General features: G+C 40.6%; 1 protein-coding gene across 5 annotated transcripts; it reads left to right on the top strand.

The window, feature by feature from the left end:
• The first annotated feature begins 202 nt into the window (after positions 1–202).
• On the top strand, positions 203–17,801 carry LOC110990907 (NLR family CARD domain-containing protein 4-like). 5 transcript variants are annotated; one of them, XM_087131036.1, is made up of 7 exons: positions 203–403; positions 1,224–1,294; positions 1,603–1,839; positions 2,854–2,895; positions 4,216–4,266; positions 8,426–8,482; positions 11,605–17,801. In XM_087131036.1, exons 3-7 carry the CDS (start codon positions 1,632–1,634, stop codon positions 13,227–13,229), a joined length of 1,983 nt encoding a protein of 660 aa, XP_086987162.1. In that variant the 5' UTR covers positions 203–403; positions 1,224–1,294; positions 1,603–1,631; the 3' UTR covers positions 13,230–17,801. The 5 variants fall into 5 exon arrangements, with proteins under 5 accessions (XP_086987162.1, XP_086987160.1, XP_086987164.1 ...); XM_087131034.1 differs by lacking the exon at positions 1,224–1,294; XM_087131037.1 differs by lacking the exons at positions 203–403; positions 1,224–1,294 and adding an exon at positions 420–1,166.
• Positions 17,802–18,207: the final 406 nt, after the last annotated feature.

Below are 18,207 nucleotides of genomic sequence, written 5' to 3'. Positions count from 1 at the left end.
CAGAATTGGAAGCCTTGAGTCCGTCCCAGAGATTCAGTCTCATATTTCTTCAATTCCTCAGTTCCATGGCTCTCAGGACCCTCTAATATAGAATATTTTGGGTCTGCAACTTTTATTAATGAGCTCGGCGGACATATTTCTGGCCTAAATATTTATTTAAATTGGAGGTTACGGGTACCCTAATGGAAAATCCCCAGACAATGGGCAGACATGTTTTGGGGTGACTTGATCCGAAGGACATCCAAATTTGCTTGGACTTCGCATAAAATCTCCGTGAGTGTTCACCAGTTTTGAGGTGTCCTAAAAAGGCCGGAAGCCACCTTTTTAGACTAGGCGTGTACGAGACCCACAAAAGCGGCGACGTTACGCTGGTGGAAGCGGGGCGCGCACGTCAGAAGCGAAGGTGAGGATAGTAATTGTTCTTGTTGGCTGTAGGCCTCCCGGTTATTGAATTTGTTTGACACAGTGAGAGCTCGGATCTCTTTTTGAAAGAATAAAAAAGCACCTTAGGACGACAGCACGATGCTGCAGGAATTGGAATCTTTGATGGGGGAAAAATAATTTCTGCCAACTTGCCCCCAGATGGTAGCCCCACTAGTGTGGCACGGACACATAACCTTGTGAACCTTCCGTTAACCACTCCACTTTCCATCTTTCCAGTTTTCTTCATTTGTTGGCTCTTATTCTGTTCAGTTTTGTTCATATTTTATGCAGATTCTGTTTTCTTTGGCTGATTTGTGTATAGAACCTTGGTGACCACCTTCACAGTGGATACATGTGTATTATTTTCTTCATAAATTGTGTCCGTTATTGGTACAAGCAGTAGTCCTAGGTGTTACAGGAAAAATGACCGATATTTTGTTTGGCCTTTGTGGAAGGGTTATTGTTGTTGTGAGGTCTCATTTTGTGCATCATAGCCTGTAGTTTGTTTGAGTGGGGAAAACTATGATGTAATGGATATTGCCAATCAAAAGGGGAATTCCCCAAAGCGAAGAAGGTGGGAGAAAAGAATCATGAATAATGTATGAGGGGTGGAGAAGCTTTTACTGGCCATGGGTACAAAGTAGTTCCGTGAATTTTGAGTTGCAGTGTCCAGTCAGTTGTAGATTTGTAATGGTTTTGGTTTAACACAGGAGTGGTTCAGTCTGTGGAATGTTAAGGCAATGGTAGTTGATTTGATTTGATTTCTTTGTTTCTGTGTGTTTCTGTGTACTGAAATGCAGTTGACAGCGGCTAACATCTTGTTGTGAAGGTTCTGCATCATTTGATAAGTGCTGTAGAGGCTAATGTACAGGTACATTCCTGTTTGGTGGACAATCTCTCTATCTGGTCCACATCACTTACAACATTGAGAGACTTTAAGCAAAATCTGACCCAAAAACCTGACATTGCAAGCGTTCCTTTATTAGCCTCATTGTTTTTTTAATAATGAAATAATTTTCCCGCATATCAACTACAGGTAAGCCCTTGATACCAGCAAGAAAAATGTTATGCAGCATGGCATCTCTTGTATGACTTTTTGTGAAGTTTAACTGAAAGGGTGTATATGTTTACATGTATTCATAGGTTATATGTAACTGAAATCATATTTTTCCCCAACAGTTTGACAACCCCCCCCTCCGATATCAGCCATGGCACCAATAGGAAATGTGACCTCCATAGACAACCTGTCACCATCTTACTCAGCTACCATGGCACTATACAGCGTAACCTCCGCACAGTATGAACCAACGTTTTACACAACACTCGCCCCCACCTCAGCAGGAAATGAATTAAGTGAGCTTGCGAAGTGGCTGATACCAGTTGTGATTTCGGCTTTGGGCGTTGTTGTTGGAATCGGTGAGTGAAGTACCATACATGCGTCTGCTTACTTGTAAGACAAAAAGTGATATCTGTGTAGGTCTGTGACTGCAGTCACAGTTCTGTGTAATCTAGACGGTTAGACACATAAACTTAAGTTTCCATAGTGATCTAGATTTTATCATGATCTGTCTAGAAAGTAATCACCTGGAATGAACCTACAAACGATTTTGGGATTGTGCACAGCACAGGACAGGTTATAATTAAATGGAGCTGGGTCATTCCTTGCAGTTTGGGCACAGTTTGTGACAGCGTCCCTTGTTACATCGGTAACTTTTATTGCCATTTATTTTCACATTACAACAGATTAAGTCATTGTTATTCGGCAAATATGAAGCACACCACTACAAGAACCTAGCAAGATTTAGAACAATATCAATTGAAGGAAAAAAGACATTTCTTTTCACTGATGTAACAAGGGACGGCGTCACAAACTGTGCCCGAACTTCCTGGAGTGACCCAGCTACGCTGCAGTAATTTTGATGCATTTAATGCAGTGTATACATGTATGTACCAAAAAAAAACCAAAGCCCCCCCCCCAAAAAAAACACAGGAGCAGACTTTGTTTTAGTCGTCCGTTTGTATATACTTGCGAACAGAAAATGATGTAAAACTGGCCTTACACAATAGTTGTTTGTTGTCAGATTGTGCACTGTGACAAGATTTGCTTCCAACATTTGTCGTGCTGTCCTTACAATCCTATATTCAAGAGAATAATTAAAATGTACTTTCATCATTATGCCCCTTGCCAAATATGCTGAGTGTAAAAGGTCTCTCAGACTTGGATTTCAACTTATGCACATTCTATGGTATGATTGGTAAAAATGTATGTACACATGTTTGCACTGCGAGATGGGGTAAAATTCTGTCCTGTTCGTATCAGGTCCTTCTTAATCATTGCATTATTTTTTCAATTATGGTCATGCGTTTACATCCTCCATTAATATTTTATGTAATAATGCCTGTCCTGGACTTACTGCTTTTTTTCATCAGTGGGACTCGTAATACGTAAGAAACGGTGCTGTTCAAAAAGAGGTAAGAACTATAACCCCAAGTCCCTAGGCCTTTGTACTAGGAACCATCCTCAGTCTTTTAACCCTAACTTTCCAGAGTGATTTACTAGGAACCACACCCATTCACACAAATTCCAACACCATGTGGTAAACTGTGCACAAAAACTGTTGGACTCTGTTTATTTTGGGTATGCCTGAACCCATGTTAAAGCACAAGCAGTTTAGGGGTACAGTGCCCAGCGCCACAAATTCACACACTTTACTGGTGCTCAGTTCTGTGTGGTTAGGGAAGGTTAGGGTTAATGGTGATTTTCGACATGCAAAAAATGCATTCAGCCTCAATCCAGTTCTTCCAAATTTTCTTGAAAATATTACTTGGGGATGTGCCTACTGCCTCAATCCTTCAAAATCCTCCGGCAATTCCTTTCATTGTGTTGAGGCGGTACAAATGGCAACACAAGAGATAACCCACGACCTTCACCCATAGCATCCATCCATTCACCTTCAATTCTCCAAAATCCTCCAGAATCCTCCAAAACCACCCACAGGATTTTGGTGGATTTAGGAGGGTTAGTGGAGATCCTTGAACTAAGTCAGAATAGACGTGAAGATGACATTGAAAAGGAACATGTTATTACATGCACATTTCAATGTGCATTTATCCATAGGATGTCATTAATTTTGTCTCACCCAGTTCCATATCTTCTTTTGTCTTCTATTTCTCACTTTCCTGCGTCTATGGTTTTGCATATTAGCGTCTTATAGCTATTGGCGTTATTCTTCCATCTTACCAACTCAACTCCAACCTAGCCAATCAAAGACCAAGCACCCACACCCTGTTAACTGTTTCAAAAGACATCCTGTTTAAGTGTGTCTTTCAATTTACCAGCCTAGTGCCCCTTCTTATCAGGGAGGGGGGTAGTAAGAGGGCGCTGTTGACTCTAACTACTAATGCAGACCTGCCTACCTGTCGTACTCCTTCCTGAGGTCAGGCATTACTACACAAGAGATTAAAAGGTATTTAAATGAGCCCTCAGTTCATTTAAAATTCTAATCTATTGTGTGGTGATGCCTGACCTCAGGAAGGAGTACGACAGGTTGACGGGTATGCTGATGGTGTTTGTAAAGATTGTATTGTGGTCCTGTGATGTAGCATAGTGTTTCAAGCTGTGTGACAGTAAAAAGTTTTGGAATTTCAGTGTAACATTTTGAGACATTAAAATGAGCCCTCAGGACAATCTCCAGTTTGGTGCTACCATTGATTTTGAAATCCCCTCAAGGGAAGTGCCCTGAACACCCTTCAACTGACATTTAAAAATCACATTTTTTCTTTTTATTAAAGGGTGCAGCCAAAGCAGGCAGCAGCAATACAGGCCGGTTCAAGGCATGCCAGGTAAAGTGAACATCCACACACGTAAACAGTAAATTTGATCAACTCTCCATTCATACGGCAACTATTCACTGTCTCCATTCATACGGCAACTATTCACTGGTGCTGTTCAGCAGATTTTATAGCTTACATTTTGACAGCATATGTATGGAGTGCAAAAGAAATGACTTACGGAATAAATGAAGGTCTAACTTAAAATAGCAGCGACCCATTGTACATGGGCGGTTCAATCCTGTCTTGTGACCAGGAACCCTTTTCATCGCTGCTCAATTTGAATATCAAGGTCAACACCAGAAACTAACTATTATTTCAGATACTTTGAAACAATAGACTTACATGTATTTCATTCATGAACCATTTCTGATTATCTAAAGAGTATGTAGACTGGATGAATATATAACTCAGAAAGTTGCCCTGGTTTTGTCAAAACTGAATATAATGTGCATTTCACGTGAAAATATCCATGCATACAATCACAGCATGCAGCGACAACACGAATTAATGCTTTCAAACAAATCAAAACCCAAAAAAAGGTTGTGAGGCTTACTTTGACTGCCTTTCTTTTTCGGTCGAGTTGGACCGTAAACTAATGACTTATGTGGAAATGCTCTGCTAGTGGAGAAAACATCTCCTTTTTTTATTTATTGTCCCTAAACCTGTGGCTATTTTGAAAAACTACGATCAAGGGTCTTGTTTGTTAGGCTGAAGGAGTGGGGTGACCACTTGCTTACTGACTTTGCCACCTGGTGCAAAGGCCCCTTATGTAAGACTAACCACAGAGCTACATGTACAAAGGCAAAAACAAATTTGTACAAATATACTTGTACGTAATGATGCCTTCTAACATCTTACGGCATTTACAGCAATATAAACTCACAGTCCTGCACATGAGCACCTTCCACACGTCTATTAATTAAAACCCTCAAGTTCATGGGCTGCAATACCCTGCAATGACAAATTTTCAGCTTGCAAATTGTGAGTTGACCGAGGTTATTGTGGACCTGTGCAGCTATCCCTTACCCAAAATGTGGGCTAGGCATTTCCAAGGTGACTCGTGCTACATTTTAGTTCATTTTGAAACTTTTTATAACCATACAGGTACTGAAACGTAGCAGTTAAAATTCCACTTACTTTGTGTAGGTACTTACTGACACTTGGTATAAAAATAACACGACCAAAAATTGATTTCAGTAGAACAACGCTTTTATTGCATTGTAATTGTAGCGTCAGTAGCATTACACAAAAAGGAAAGCAGTAAAATCGGCTGAGGTTTAAATCAAATTTCTCCTCAAACTATGAATTGGAGAAAACAATGAAGTTATCAGAAACTCACAACTCAATACCATTTCTACATCACCTATAATGATATGCATTTCCCAACCAGTTTAGGAAAAAATATAAATAATTGATGTGACTCACAATACCATGACCCACATTACCATGACTCGCATTACCATGACTCACATTACCATGACTCACATTACCATTTGATGGATTTAGGAGGTTTAGTGCATATCCTTGAACTTAGTCAGAATAGACGTGAAGATGACATTGAAAAGGAACATGTTATTACATGCACATTTCACTGTGCATTTATCCATAGGATGTCATTAATTTTGTCTCACCCAGTTCCATATCTTCGATCTTTTGTCTTCTATTTCTCACTTTCCTGTGTCTATGGTTTTGCATATTAGCGTCTTATAGCTATTGGCGTTATTCCTCCAACTCAACTCCAACCTAGCCAATCAAAGACCAAGCACCCACACCCTGTTAATTGTTTCAAAAGACACCCTGTTTATTAAACTATGTCTTTCAATTTACCAGCCTTGCCCCTCCTTATCAGGGAGGGGGTAGTAAGAGGGCGCTGTTGACTCTAACTACTAATGCAGACCTGCCAACCTTGCCGTACTCCTTCCTGAGGTCAGGCATTGCTACACAAGAGATTAAAGGGTGCAGACCACTAATTCAAGTGAGAATTTCTGACCAGCTCATTAGCATTAAAAGTGCCCCCACAGTATCTTTTGAAAAAAGAGATTGTTTGGCCCCCAAAATGGTGAGATTGTGTAAATCGTCGCCAGGATCAACTCCCTGGGTCTTTGAGCTTTCATATGAGGGCAGAAGGGCTGAAAACTACGGTTGAAAAATGGTCCTAAGTGCCCGAGAAAGTTGAGGGTTGCCACTTGAAAAATGGCTGCAATCAGACTTTGGAAAAATCACTTTTTGGGGGGTGATTTTGTTTTGTGGGAATAATTAAAAATGTAATTGGTTAACCCACAAAAAATTGAAAAGAAATTGAAAGATAAGTGACCAGACAAGAATTTCATTTGTGTTTCAGAAATCTCAGGGATGTTGGCGTGCATGCTATTGGGCCCTGAACGGTGCTGATTTTACACTGTTTTCAATGGGGCTTGAATTAGTGGACTGGACCCTATATTTCAAAATGGCGGCGTCCATGCAGTAGTGGCGGCTGGGTTTAAAATTTATCCCTCTTGTTTACGTTGGTCCTGGCAGTGGTGGAGAGACCACAACAAGCCATGAATAACAGTTTTATGGATTATGAGACATCAGAAATACTGGATTGTCGGACACAATAAATATCCAGGTAATCACATGAGAATTATATATGTACATGTGGAACATGTCACTTTGTAATTGTTTGTCGGATTCAAGAAATTCTTTGATTAGGATGGACTGAATGAAACCTAGAAAAGCTGGATTTCAACCCTAACAGAGCGTAACCCTAGCGGATGCCAACCCTAATGAAGGCTAACCCTAACAGAGGCCAACTGTGGGGGGGGGGGGTCCGGTTCAATTTTAGATGGTCAAGCACAGCCTGGGCACCGACTGGCCAAGCCGTGGATATGCACAGGTGACTCAAATTTATCGAGACACTCTGCATGGTGATTTGTTCTACTCTTGTGTTGGAAGTGCCCTATTTTGGGCTCAGGTTTTCAACTCTTGGGGTGGAGCCTGTCAACTGGAGTAATATCTAGGGTGAGCTTTCATGTCAAAGCATGGCCAAAGTTTTACGTCTTTCGTGCACTTGGCCGCTACAGTTGGCAGTGTCTAGCCTGGGTAACCCTCCCCATTATTTGTAGCAACAGGTAGTTGAAGCTGCTCATGTGAAAAGTGTAATTTTCAGCTGCTTACTGCACATTGTATTTGCACTAGTTAGTGTATATAGGCAGTCTGCAGTAGTTTGTGCACATTTGCTATAGGCTGACCTTGAGCATTTTCTCTCCATATACAGCCATTAGACAATTTTTTTTCATTTTTTCTCTGGAATTGAGGTTTTTGATGCATTCTCAACCATTCAGTGTTGTTTGGTGTGAAAAACTGAAAAATGGGTGTATATAAATTTAGGGTGCAGACCACTAATTCAAGTGAGAATTTCTGACCAGCTCATTAGCATTAAAAGTGCCCCCACAGTATCTTTTGAAAAAAGAGATTGTTTGGCCCCCAAAATGGTGAGATTGTGTAAATCGTCGCCAGGATCAACTCCCTGGGTCTTTGAGCTTTCATATGAGGGCAGAAGGGCTGAAAACTACGGTTGAAAAATGGTCCTAAGTGCCCGAGAAAGTTGAGGGTTGCCACTTGAAAAATGGCTGCAATCAGACTTCGGAAAAATCACTTTTTGGGGGGTGATTTTGTTTTGTGGGAATAATTAAAAATGTAATTGGTTAACCCACAAAAAATTGAAAAGAAATTGAAAGATAAGTGACCAGACAAGAATTTCATTTGTGTTTCAGAAATCTCAGGGATGTTGGCGTGCATGCTATTGGGCCCTGAACGGTGCTGATTTTACACTGTTTTCAATGGGGCTTGAATTAGTGGACTGGACCCTTAAAGGGTATTTCAATGAGCCCTCAGTTCATTTAAAATTCTAATCTATTGTGTGGTGATGCCTGACCTCAGGAAGGAGTATGACAGGTTGGCGGGTATGCTAATGGTGTTTGTAAAGATTGTATTGTGGTCCTGTGATGTAGCATAGTGTTTCAAGCTTTGTGACAGCAAAAAGTTTTGGAATTTCAGTGTAACCTTTTGACTGACATTAAAATGAGCCAGTTTGGTGCATCCATTGATTTTGAAATCCACTCAAGGGAAATGCCCTGAACACCCTTCAACTGACATTTAAAAATCACATTTTTTCTTTTTATTAAAGAGCGCAGCCAAAGCAGGCAGCAGCAATATGGGCCCGTTCGATGGACAGGCATGCCAGGTAAAGTGAACATCCGCACACGTAAACAGTAAATTTGATCAACTCGGCATTCATACGGCAACTATTCACTGGTGCTGTTCAGCAGATTTTATAGCTTACATTTTGACAGCATATGTATGGAGTGCAAAAGAAAATTCCACTTACTTTGTGTAGGTACTTACTGACACTTGGTAAAAATAACACCACCAAAAATTGATTTCAGTAGAACAACGCTTTTATTGCATTGTAATTGTTGCGTCAGCAGCATTACACAAAAAGGAAAGCAGTAAAATCGGCTTTGGTTTAAATCAAATTTCTCCTCAAACTATGAATTGGAGAAAACAATGAATAGTTATCAGAAACCCACAACTCAATACCATTTCTACATCACCTATAATGATATGCATTTCCCAACCAGTTTAGGAAAAAAACATAATCGAAGTGACTCGCATTACCATGACTCGCATTACCATGACTCGCATTACCTCAGGATTACCCTAGATCATGCGCACATTAGCTTGATTCTGTTTATGTATAGTTACCAGTGCAACTATGCCTTTAGGTTTGCAGTTGAATGAGAAGGCAAAAAGTTGCCAAGTTAGCAATTATAACATTTTCATAAAAGAATCGCTCTGATGAATTGACATGTGGCACCCCCCCTCAAAACCAATTAACATACCAGTAAATGTCATTTTGATTGAATGCCACATTACCACATATGGTTGATCAACACAATTCATGACAAGAAGTTGTAATGGCCATGATGGTTGACCATGAGTTTTTCAGCCTGTTCTGTTTAGCTTTTGTTAGGTTTGTTCCTTTGCCTTCTTCAGCTCACGATGACTTACGGAGGCATATATAGGACATGACAGAAAAAAAAAATTGGGGCCTGCTATTTCACCCGGGCAGGCAGATTACTTTTTCACCCGGACGGATCACTATTCGCCTGGGCAGATTACTTATTTCGACCGGAGCTGATTAGTATCCCAGGAGACTAGGTTTGTATAATCGCTCACTTATTGCAGGATGAATCACCTCCCCCCCACACACACACACACTTTTTCGTAGAAAGAATAAAAAAAGGATTTCTGAGTACTTTTTTCATTAAAAATTAATTCAATTGCAAAGTTTCTCATGAAGTGTGCCATGAGTTTGCTTTTTTTGGGGGGGGGGGGGAAGCCAAAGACTGGCGTTGGGGGAGGGGGAAAATGATGACAAATCGCAGTCCATTTTTCTTCAGTCTGTCCCCCGCCCCAAACATAAGGCCGGGGTGGTTTCAGCCTACTCCATTTTTTTTCTGTCTAGCCTCACAGTGCATTTTTCACGCTTTGGGTTTTTCAGACTTTTTTGAGTAACTCTTTGCAGTCATCTTTCTGAGAATCGGACCTGCTGTTCTGGCGTGGTGTTCATTTTCCCTAAGCAGCCAAAAACCTATACTCTTTCCACGTGCACACATTGCTAGGACACGCTGGCAAGCCTCTGGCCCCAAACTTCAAATAGCCACAGCAACATCTTCAATTGAACTGAAAATGTACTGATCTATTGATTATTTGTATTTATTATGATTATCTTTACATGCATGCAGAGTTTCATTAAACTCGCGTATGGGATGGCCAAGTTCTGTGGGGGAGGGGGGGAAAAATCTGCCCCCTGGCTGTAAGCGGTCCCCCATACTTATGACATTTTAGGCTTAAGAGTGAAGTGATGTTCGCATGAATTCCTTTTAAAAATTACAAAGAAAAAGAATGGCTTTAAATATTGTTACAAAATGGTTGGGGGGGGAATCTGTTCCCATGTCCCTTCCCCGCTTGGACACTGAATACGCCACTGCACGTCAGAGGGGAAAGGGGGTTTCCAGGAGGGTACATAGCACTAAACGACGAACCAATCATGAACGTCAGGGGGATGCAGTTGCTCCTGCAATTTCAAATCACTTCAATTTAAATCATATTCACTTTCCTTGGTTGAAACTTCGACCGCATGTCCCTGATATAAAACACTCCAATTTATGACAGATTTTTACCCATCAAAAATTTCCCCTTTTTGAGTTATTTCCAAATATCAGTCTCTGTACACCCTTACACAGCAATACTTGTGGGGTATTTCCTTTGTTCTTGTGTGTGAACATGTATAGAGGGGCTTGTGGGATACTGGAACAATGGAAGGTACCCCACAAGGCCAGTTTTGATCCTTGTGGGGTACTAAAATGGTACCCCACAAGAATTTCAGGAAATAGATATTTCAAATTTACTCAAAAAGGAGGAATTTTCAAGTGCCCTTCATTTGTAGCAAAATGAAGTATTTTAAATAAGGGATGTTCAGTCCAATTTCCAAAGTAGGAAAGGGAATCTGGTTCAGATGGGAGTGATTTGAAAATATTTACATGTTGTGTGGGAGTTTTGTACACACACACAAGACCTTCACAAGAGTGTAAACGCCTTCAATCGTGGACTCCCTATTGTTCTTCTTTTGTTCATACTTCAACTTTTTCAGAAGACCTCCCATATGTTTTGTACACGTTTTCTAACCGTGGACCCTATTGTCCCCTAATGTTATACGCCTACAGTTTGAATAGGTATACAAACTCACACAGACTCCTACACCATAGTTGTGGGGACATACACTTGACATTCACCTATTTTGTGGGGACCGAAAACATTGTGGGGACTCAGAAATGTCCCCACAACACGGTTCAAATTTCCCTAACAAAAGAACTTGTCCCCTTAACGCGGTGAATGCCTACCCACACACACCCACAGAAGGACAAGGCGGAAACAGTATGCCCCTTCAACTTCGTCGGCAGGGCATAAAAATTGAGTTCATTTTCCCTTTTATACACGGAAATGCCCGGCTACATTTTCATGTTATTGTGCAGCTACATGTAGCTTTAGGCGCTACGCTCACAGTCAATTGATGGATTTCACAAATCATGGTGTATTTTAGTAATAGGATATGCAAACCATTTGACAATAAACCTGCAAAGGTATGTCAAAGGTTGATACTGAATTGGATAGCATTTAACAACGTATACAATGAGAATAATTGTCCAAAGGTATAAGGATTAGTGTTGGTGTTAAAGATTTCAGAGCAGCTGTTGTGAAAGTGTAGATAATACACTTGTATCTTTTTTGTTAACGTTTCAGATCTAGAATGCTCTACGTCTGATGTCCAATCCCAAGACATTTACAAGAAAGAAGAAATGAGAGGTTACGTGAAGAGATATTACTCTGATGAACCTGACAAGGCTAAGGGGCTTCTAGAAAGGATTGAATCCTCTGAGAACCTGTCCACCTTGGCAGAGAGTCCAGTGCTGCTTCTTTGGATGTGTTCATTGTGGAGAGAAGATTCCGCTCTCCCCCAAACAATGTCCTGGCTATATAATAGAGTAATTAAATACATGGGCAAGAAAGAAGATGTCTCAAAAGAAGAAATGTCTAGAGCCCTGATTGCCCTTGGCAAGGTTGGTTTACGGGGTCTTCTCTCTCCAGATCAAGAGCTAACTTTCAAGGAAAGTGATTTTGAGCAGAGTCTTGACATACGTGTAGGTGTAAAAGTAGGTATTCTGACAACACTTTCCAACAGTGTGCAGTTCATTCATAAGACATTCCAGGAATTTTCTGCTGCTGCGTACTTGCAAAGTATGCTTCAAGCAAACACAGAAGAGTTTCATAACACTCTGAATGAAATCATGTCAAAGGATCCATTGGCTTTTGAGTATCTTCTGCGCTTTTGTTGTGGTGACAATGAGGCATGTACATTGGAGATACTGAAGGTATTTCAGGAGAGGCGTCAGGAGGATTTGTCATTTGACAATAAGGTGGGTCATATGGCACTTCACTGTTACTTTGAAGGTCAGTGCAAATTTCTACCTCCTGAGGAATTCATACATTTATTTCTGACTGATCTCATCAAGTTTTCCAATCTTAACAATGATAGTGCAAACTCAGTGAGATACTTTCTGCAGCGCATTGTTAAGGAGACAAGGGACAGTGGCAGTGTTTACCGAGCTAACGTGAAGGAAGTAGTTGTCCTATCAAAGGGCTTTTTAATTGTTTCTGAGTTGTTTGGTAGCGGTCTGCCCAACTTGGTTACATTGAATCTTTTTGGCAATGACCTGGGTGGTACAGCAGAATCGTGGTGCGAGCAGTTGGGGCAGTGCAAGGCACTGCAGGACCTGAACTTGGGTGGCTGCTCATTGAATGGACAGGACATGGTACATGTTGCTGAGTTACTCAGTGGTCTACCCAACTTGGTTACATTGGATCTTACTGGGAATGACCTGGGTGGTACAGCAGAATCGTGGTGCAAGCAGTTGGGGCAGTGCAAGGCACTGCAGCACCTCAACTTGGGTGGCTGCTCATTGAATGGACAGGACATGGTACATGTTGCTGAGTCACTCAGTGGTCTACCCAACCTGGTTAGATTGGATCTTACTAGGAATGACCTGGGTGGAACAGCAGAATCATGGTGCAAGCAGCTTGGGCAGTGCAAGGCACTGCAGCACCTCAACTTGGATGGCTGCTCATTGAATGGACAGGACATGGTACATGTTGCTGAGTCACTCAGTGGTCTACTCAAATTGAATAAATTGCATCTTTCTGGCAATGACCTGTGTGGTGCAGCAACAGCATTTTGTGCAGAGATAAAGAAGTTCAAGGCCCTGGAGTATTTGAACCTTTTTGACTGTAAAGTGACAAGTGAAGATGACAGGCACATCATAAAATTCAAATATGATACAGAGACCAATATTGAAGTCAATTATTCTTAGACTCAAAATAAAAGACTTGCAGCCACAGAAGAGTGTTTTATTCCGGATACCGCCAGAGATAGGGCATACCATTTGAATTGCCAATTGTTATAGTTATCATATTAATTATGGACAACACCGGGCCCAACCAGGAAGCTTAGGGCAACAATAGGCCCAAAGGCAGCACAACGGCATACACGAGCATACATTATGAAAGATGGAATTCGCCTGTAAGAACGGGAAAATTTTGTTGCAGAAAATTCTCCTCTGTTATCTGTGGTTGGCTGTGACCAAGTGACCCCATGCTTGCTTCAAGCGTGCTTTGAGAGACAAAGGGTCCCCACATGGCTGAGCTGAGAAAGATTTATGATGATGATCCTGCGTCGGCACTCCTTAGCCTCCTCCTGCTTGGTTACCTCCCACCCAGAATTCTGGACACAGTGTCTCCTTCAACCAGTCCCTCACTCAACAACTGCGCCAGCACTGATCAAATAACCCTCCGCTGATTATTAAACCTTTACCATGAATTGGTAAAAGGAGTTACTGGTGATTGCCCCGAAATGATTTCATTCACCTTTTTGTTCACTGACTTGGTCGAAGATCACTGAATGTTCAAAGGTAAAACTGGCAGTGTTGAAGTTACATGTATTTTGGATGATAATGGCCTCAGTTTGGGTTCACTATGGATTCCTTGTGAATTTCAGATCACGACACTTCTTCCTGTTATCATGGTTGCTGTATTTTGCTGAATTGAATTTGTAATGCAGATTGAACATATATTCTATGGTGCTTTGGAAAGTGTAAAAGAAATTATTTTTGACACTGTGACTTCCAAAGTGGTTTGAATACTTTGTGAGTTTACACTCCAGTAAACTTGAAGCAAAGAGCCTGTGATGTACATGTACCAATCCATTAATTTGACCTGTTCATTGTAGTAGAGATTTAAAACCCCTACCACGTTCACCTGCTGTTGTATCAGTGATGTTTTGCAGGGGACCATACACAGGGACTGAATGTAGCATCTCCATTGCGGACTGTCCTCTAGTCTACCCTTGCAGAAGGAGGCACAAGTGTGCCCTTGCCTTCCCACCATCCACGGGTTTGGTGCTACTCTGTATACATATATGTAATGGTAATCTGCGTAGGCTGCAGACAGTACTAGACTCCCCCCCCACCTATTGTGGGTTGAGTCTGCTACTGCGTACCTATCAGCTTACCAATCTCCATCCCTCCTCCCCACACGGCCTCGGTGCATTTGTTCATCGAAAAAGAGGAAGAACATGGCAGCCACATTTGCGGGGGTCGAGTGAGTGAGTGAGGGCGCACTACTGGTGATCTAGATTTTAGCGAAAGGAATTAGTATGATTGAATAGGAAATAATGCATATGTATTGATGATCTAGTAGTTATGCAGAAGTAGATTCGTCCCACTAGGTGGGGGAGAAATTGCAGGATCTTTTATTTCATTAATACTGTAAGCAAACTGAATTATCAGCAACATCTTTCCTTGACTGTCTCTTACAAATCTCACAAATTCGTGGTAAAAAGTTATATACTCGACAAAGGGCTATTTGATCACTGTCTGCAGTTGATGAGTGGTATGCCTTATCGGCAACATCTTTCCTTGGCCATGCCTCTGTGTATTGCTATTGCTGCTTTTTTGTGTGTCTTCTGGGGAGTAAGTTCAAATTATCTACCAGCCTCTGACTGCATGAACACATTATGCCTTTCAGATGTGAGGGGATTGACATTTCCCTGATCATATCCCTGTACATTTCTGTCACTTGGTTCTTCCCCATGGGGAGTGAGTTCCACATTGTCATCTACCAGCCTCTGATTGAATACGGTCTATCTACCAGCTCATGGGATCTTTCCTTGATCAAGTGTGTGGATGTGTGTTTTTTCTGCTTTGTGTTTCTCCTGGGGGAGTGAGTTCAAATCATCTACCAGCCTCTGACTGAACACATTCTGCCTGTTCCTTTGACTCTCATTTACGACTTTTCACCTTTCTGTGATCAGTGAAATAATCCTCGTAAAGTGATATCCAGTATTTCTGAGTCTCCACAATCCCCACCCAGGGGAATCCCCACCCGGAGGGAGGAGCATGGAACACAAGGAACCTTGGCCTTGTCATCTGTGAAATCTGTCTGCTCTGATTAAACACTACAGAATATGAAACTTCTCACTCTGGTAAATCTTGGAACTTTTATTGAATACCTGATGAATGACTATGTTGCGCTGCTTGAAACCAATTCAGGAATGCAGACCGTATGAGCCCATCCAGTCCAGTTGCAAGTTTTTGTGGACTTGCGAATAAGCAGCACTGTCCTGGCATCTTTGAGGTTTTCAAAGAGACCCAGGCAAATCATTTGTAACCATGGTAACCATGGACTATATGCACCAAACTCTATGACTATTGATTGAGGAGGATCTTGTACAGAGGAGGCAAGAGGGAGGTGGTGGCATTGACTTCTATGGAATCTGTGAATGATGAGAAACCTTAGCACTGTATCCTAGCAACTTAACGGTGACAGTTGGTAACTGTTGTAATTAGATGTGTATGATCATTACTCCATAGTGCGTGGTTGGGGATATCAACACTGCCTATGTATATACACGTGTATACATGTAAATTTAAGCATTGTCAGTTTTGTGTCATTTGTTAAAGCCAGACAAGAAAAGAAGTCATGTACATGGTCTTTGTATGATCATTGTCTAAAGCAATTAACATAATGAGTGAAGTGAACAATTGAAATATGAAGTGTTAAAAAGCTCTTCTATTTGTCTAGCAGTGTTTTTTATTTTTGCTGCAAGTCATCAGAATCATGAAATTTGTTATCAGTGAATTATTGGCAACTCAGAGTGTCTTGTTATAATTTTCATCACAAATTGCTGGTACTGTCAAATAAAGGCAGTGGAAGAAAGCTGACAAAGTTACATCCACTCAGTAGCTGGATGTAACTTGTCTTCAAGGGGGATTGTGTTAAGTTTGGCAACATGTTCACATGTACATTTTACTTAGTATTCCATGTTTGCAAGGTTTTGATTTGATGCGATGATGTTGTGATATAACTAAAGTTCATTTGTGTCAACTGTAGCAGAAAATGTGTTTTTATGTCCTTTGTTTTTGTTTGAGTTGTCTCCAGATTGAGGTGTCTTGCTACCACTGTATTAAAAACTTGTATATGATTTCTGAACTTGTGCCAAGTAAATGTACCTTGGAATTCTAACGTAGCAATGTCACACTCCCAGCTTATATTTCTGTATTATGAGTCTTAAATTGCTTGTATAACAAATGGTATAAATTTCTTCTTCATGGAAATTTCTTGAAATTTCAAGGGGGGGGGGCTGGCTCAGATCTTTGGGTACAAGTATTGGATAAAAATGAAAGTTCAGCTTCGTTTGTATGTATACCGGACGTATGTATCATAATGGTAATGGGCTCACTCGTAAACATTTCAATTCACACAAATGAACTTCTGTGCAGATGTACAGTGTTTTTAATGTGGTGACAACAGAGTTAAGTTGATTCCAAAGTCATGTGAGATAATTTTTTCTGAGTGAAAGAGTTTGATCGAATCACCCTCCGATAAACATTACTGCAAGTATGTGAAGTGAAGGCTGTCAATCCAAGACAAAAGCATCACTGAAATATTTCTAATGTAATCCTGTTAAGAGTAAGCATTCATTTGTTCCACTCTATCAATGAATTACATGTAAGTTGTTATTATGTCATTTTGAAACAGCTGAAAGTTTCTTTTTAATAGATATTTTCTGTATTTATAGGTGTGACCCTTCATTTTATTAAGATTGTTTATACGCAAACATTCAAAACTTGCTGCAATCTCCAACAAAAACTTGCTTTGAAAGGACTAATTCTCTTGTATCTGAGCATTTACAGAAAAGTTAGGTCATTTTTGGCATGTTACGATTTCAGGAACAAAAGCAATGCCGAATCTTAATAGTTGGTAAAAGTACAGTACTTGACCAGAAAGAGCCAAAAGTCTTGGATGGATGACTTCTCTTTCTTGTGTTGTTGTCAAGCTGAGAAAGGCCCCGGACTTGGTGGCCAAAGGAAAACATTTATCTGAGTCCAGGATAGACTAGCATGGTTGTGTTTTTATAAAAGCATATCGAATGACTTAAGTTTATAATGGAGTTTGTTCTCTTTTTAGTACAAATTGTCTGGGTACTTGATAGATGGCATTCCAGATTGATTGCTTTTTCAACATCTATATCTGTTCACTAGTGTTCAAATGCCTTGCATGGCTATGCCTTACAACTTCCGTGCAATGCAATGTACGCTGACCCCACATGATTTGTGGTGTCAGCATGAAGTTTTGAGTAATGCTTTCCTGAATCAATCCATAACTGTCGCTTCACGAGTCTGCAACTTCATTTTGATTCTGTCCATCCTTTTTTATGCCCAGGACAAGTTTTCCGTAATATTTTCCTCCTTGCAGTACTATTGATATCGTCTGAAATATTTGTCAGTTACATTCACATCTTATTATGGAGCAGCTTAAGGTGTTTCAAATTTATCGTATGTTTAGCAGTATAACTGTTATGTTAATAAAGATATTAGGAATTTCCACATGCTCAGAAAACTGTGTTTATTTGTTCATAAGTTGAGTTCTACGCTGTTGCCGAATAAAGAGTGTTTTAATGGGGTGTCCCATGAATCGAAGTGCAATTCTTAAATCTTGATATACATCAATTCTTAAATCTTGATATACATCACATAAAATTGTCCAGACCAGTCTCATAAAATTTTTAATTGGATGTCAAAAAGTGTCTTTGTAGGGAATTCTTTCTTAAGGTCATTCTCTAAAAAAGGGGGAAGCAAAAAGAAAATTCCTTGATCTGTCAGCTCTTCATAATAAATACAGCCGTTTGTGTGCTTCCCGTGTATTATGTTGCTGAGTACTTTTCTGCGTGCTGCGTCAACTAGTTCTTACACTCTGTGATTTTTACAAAACTGCCAATTTGAGGCTCTGCAT

Source organism: Acanthaster planci, linkage group LG21 (assembly GCF_054643075.1).
Source record: "Acanthaster planci isolate LZ-2023a linkage group LG21, COTS_SCS, whole genome shotgun sequence".
In the NCBI taxonomy this organism is placed as follows: Eukaryota; Metazoa; Echinodermata; class Asteroidea; order Valvatida; family Acanthasteridae; genus Acanthaster; species Acanthaster planci.
This window is presented reverse-complemented; position numbering and strand designations above follow the sequence as displayed.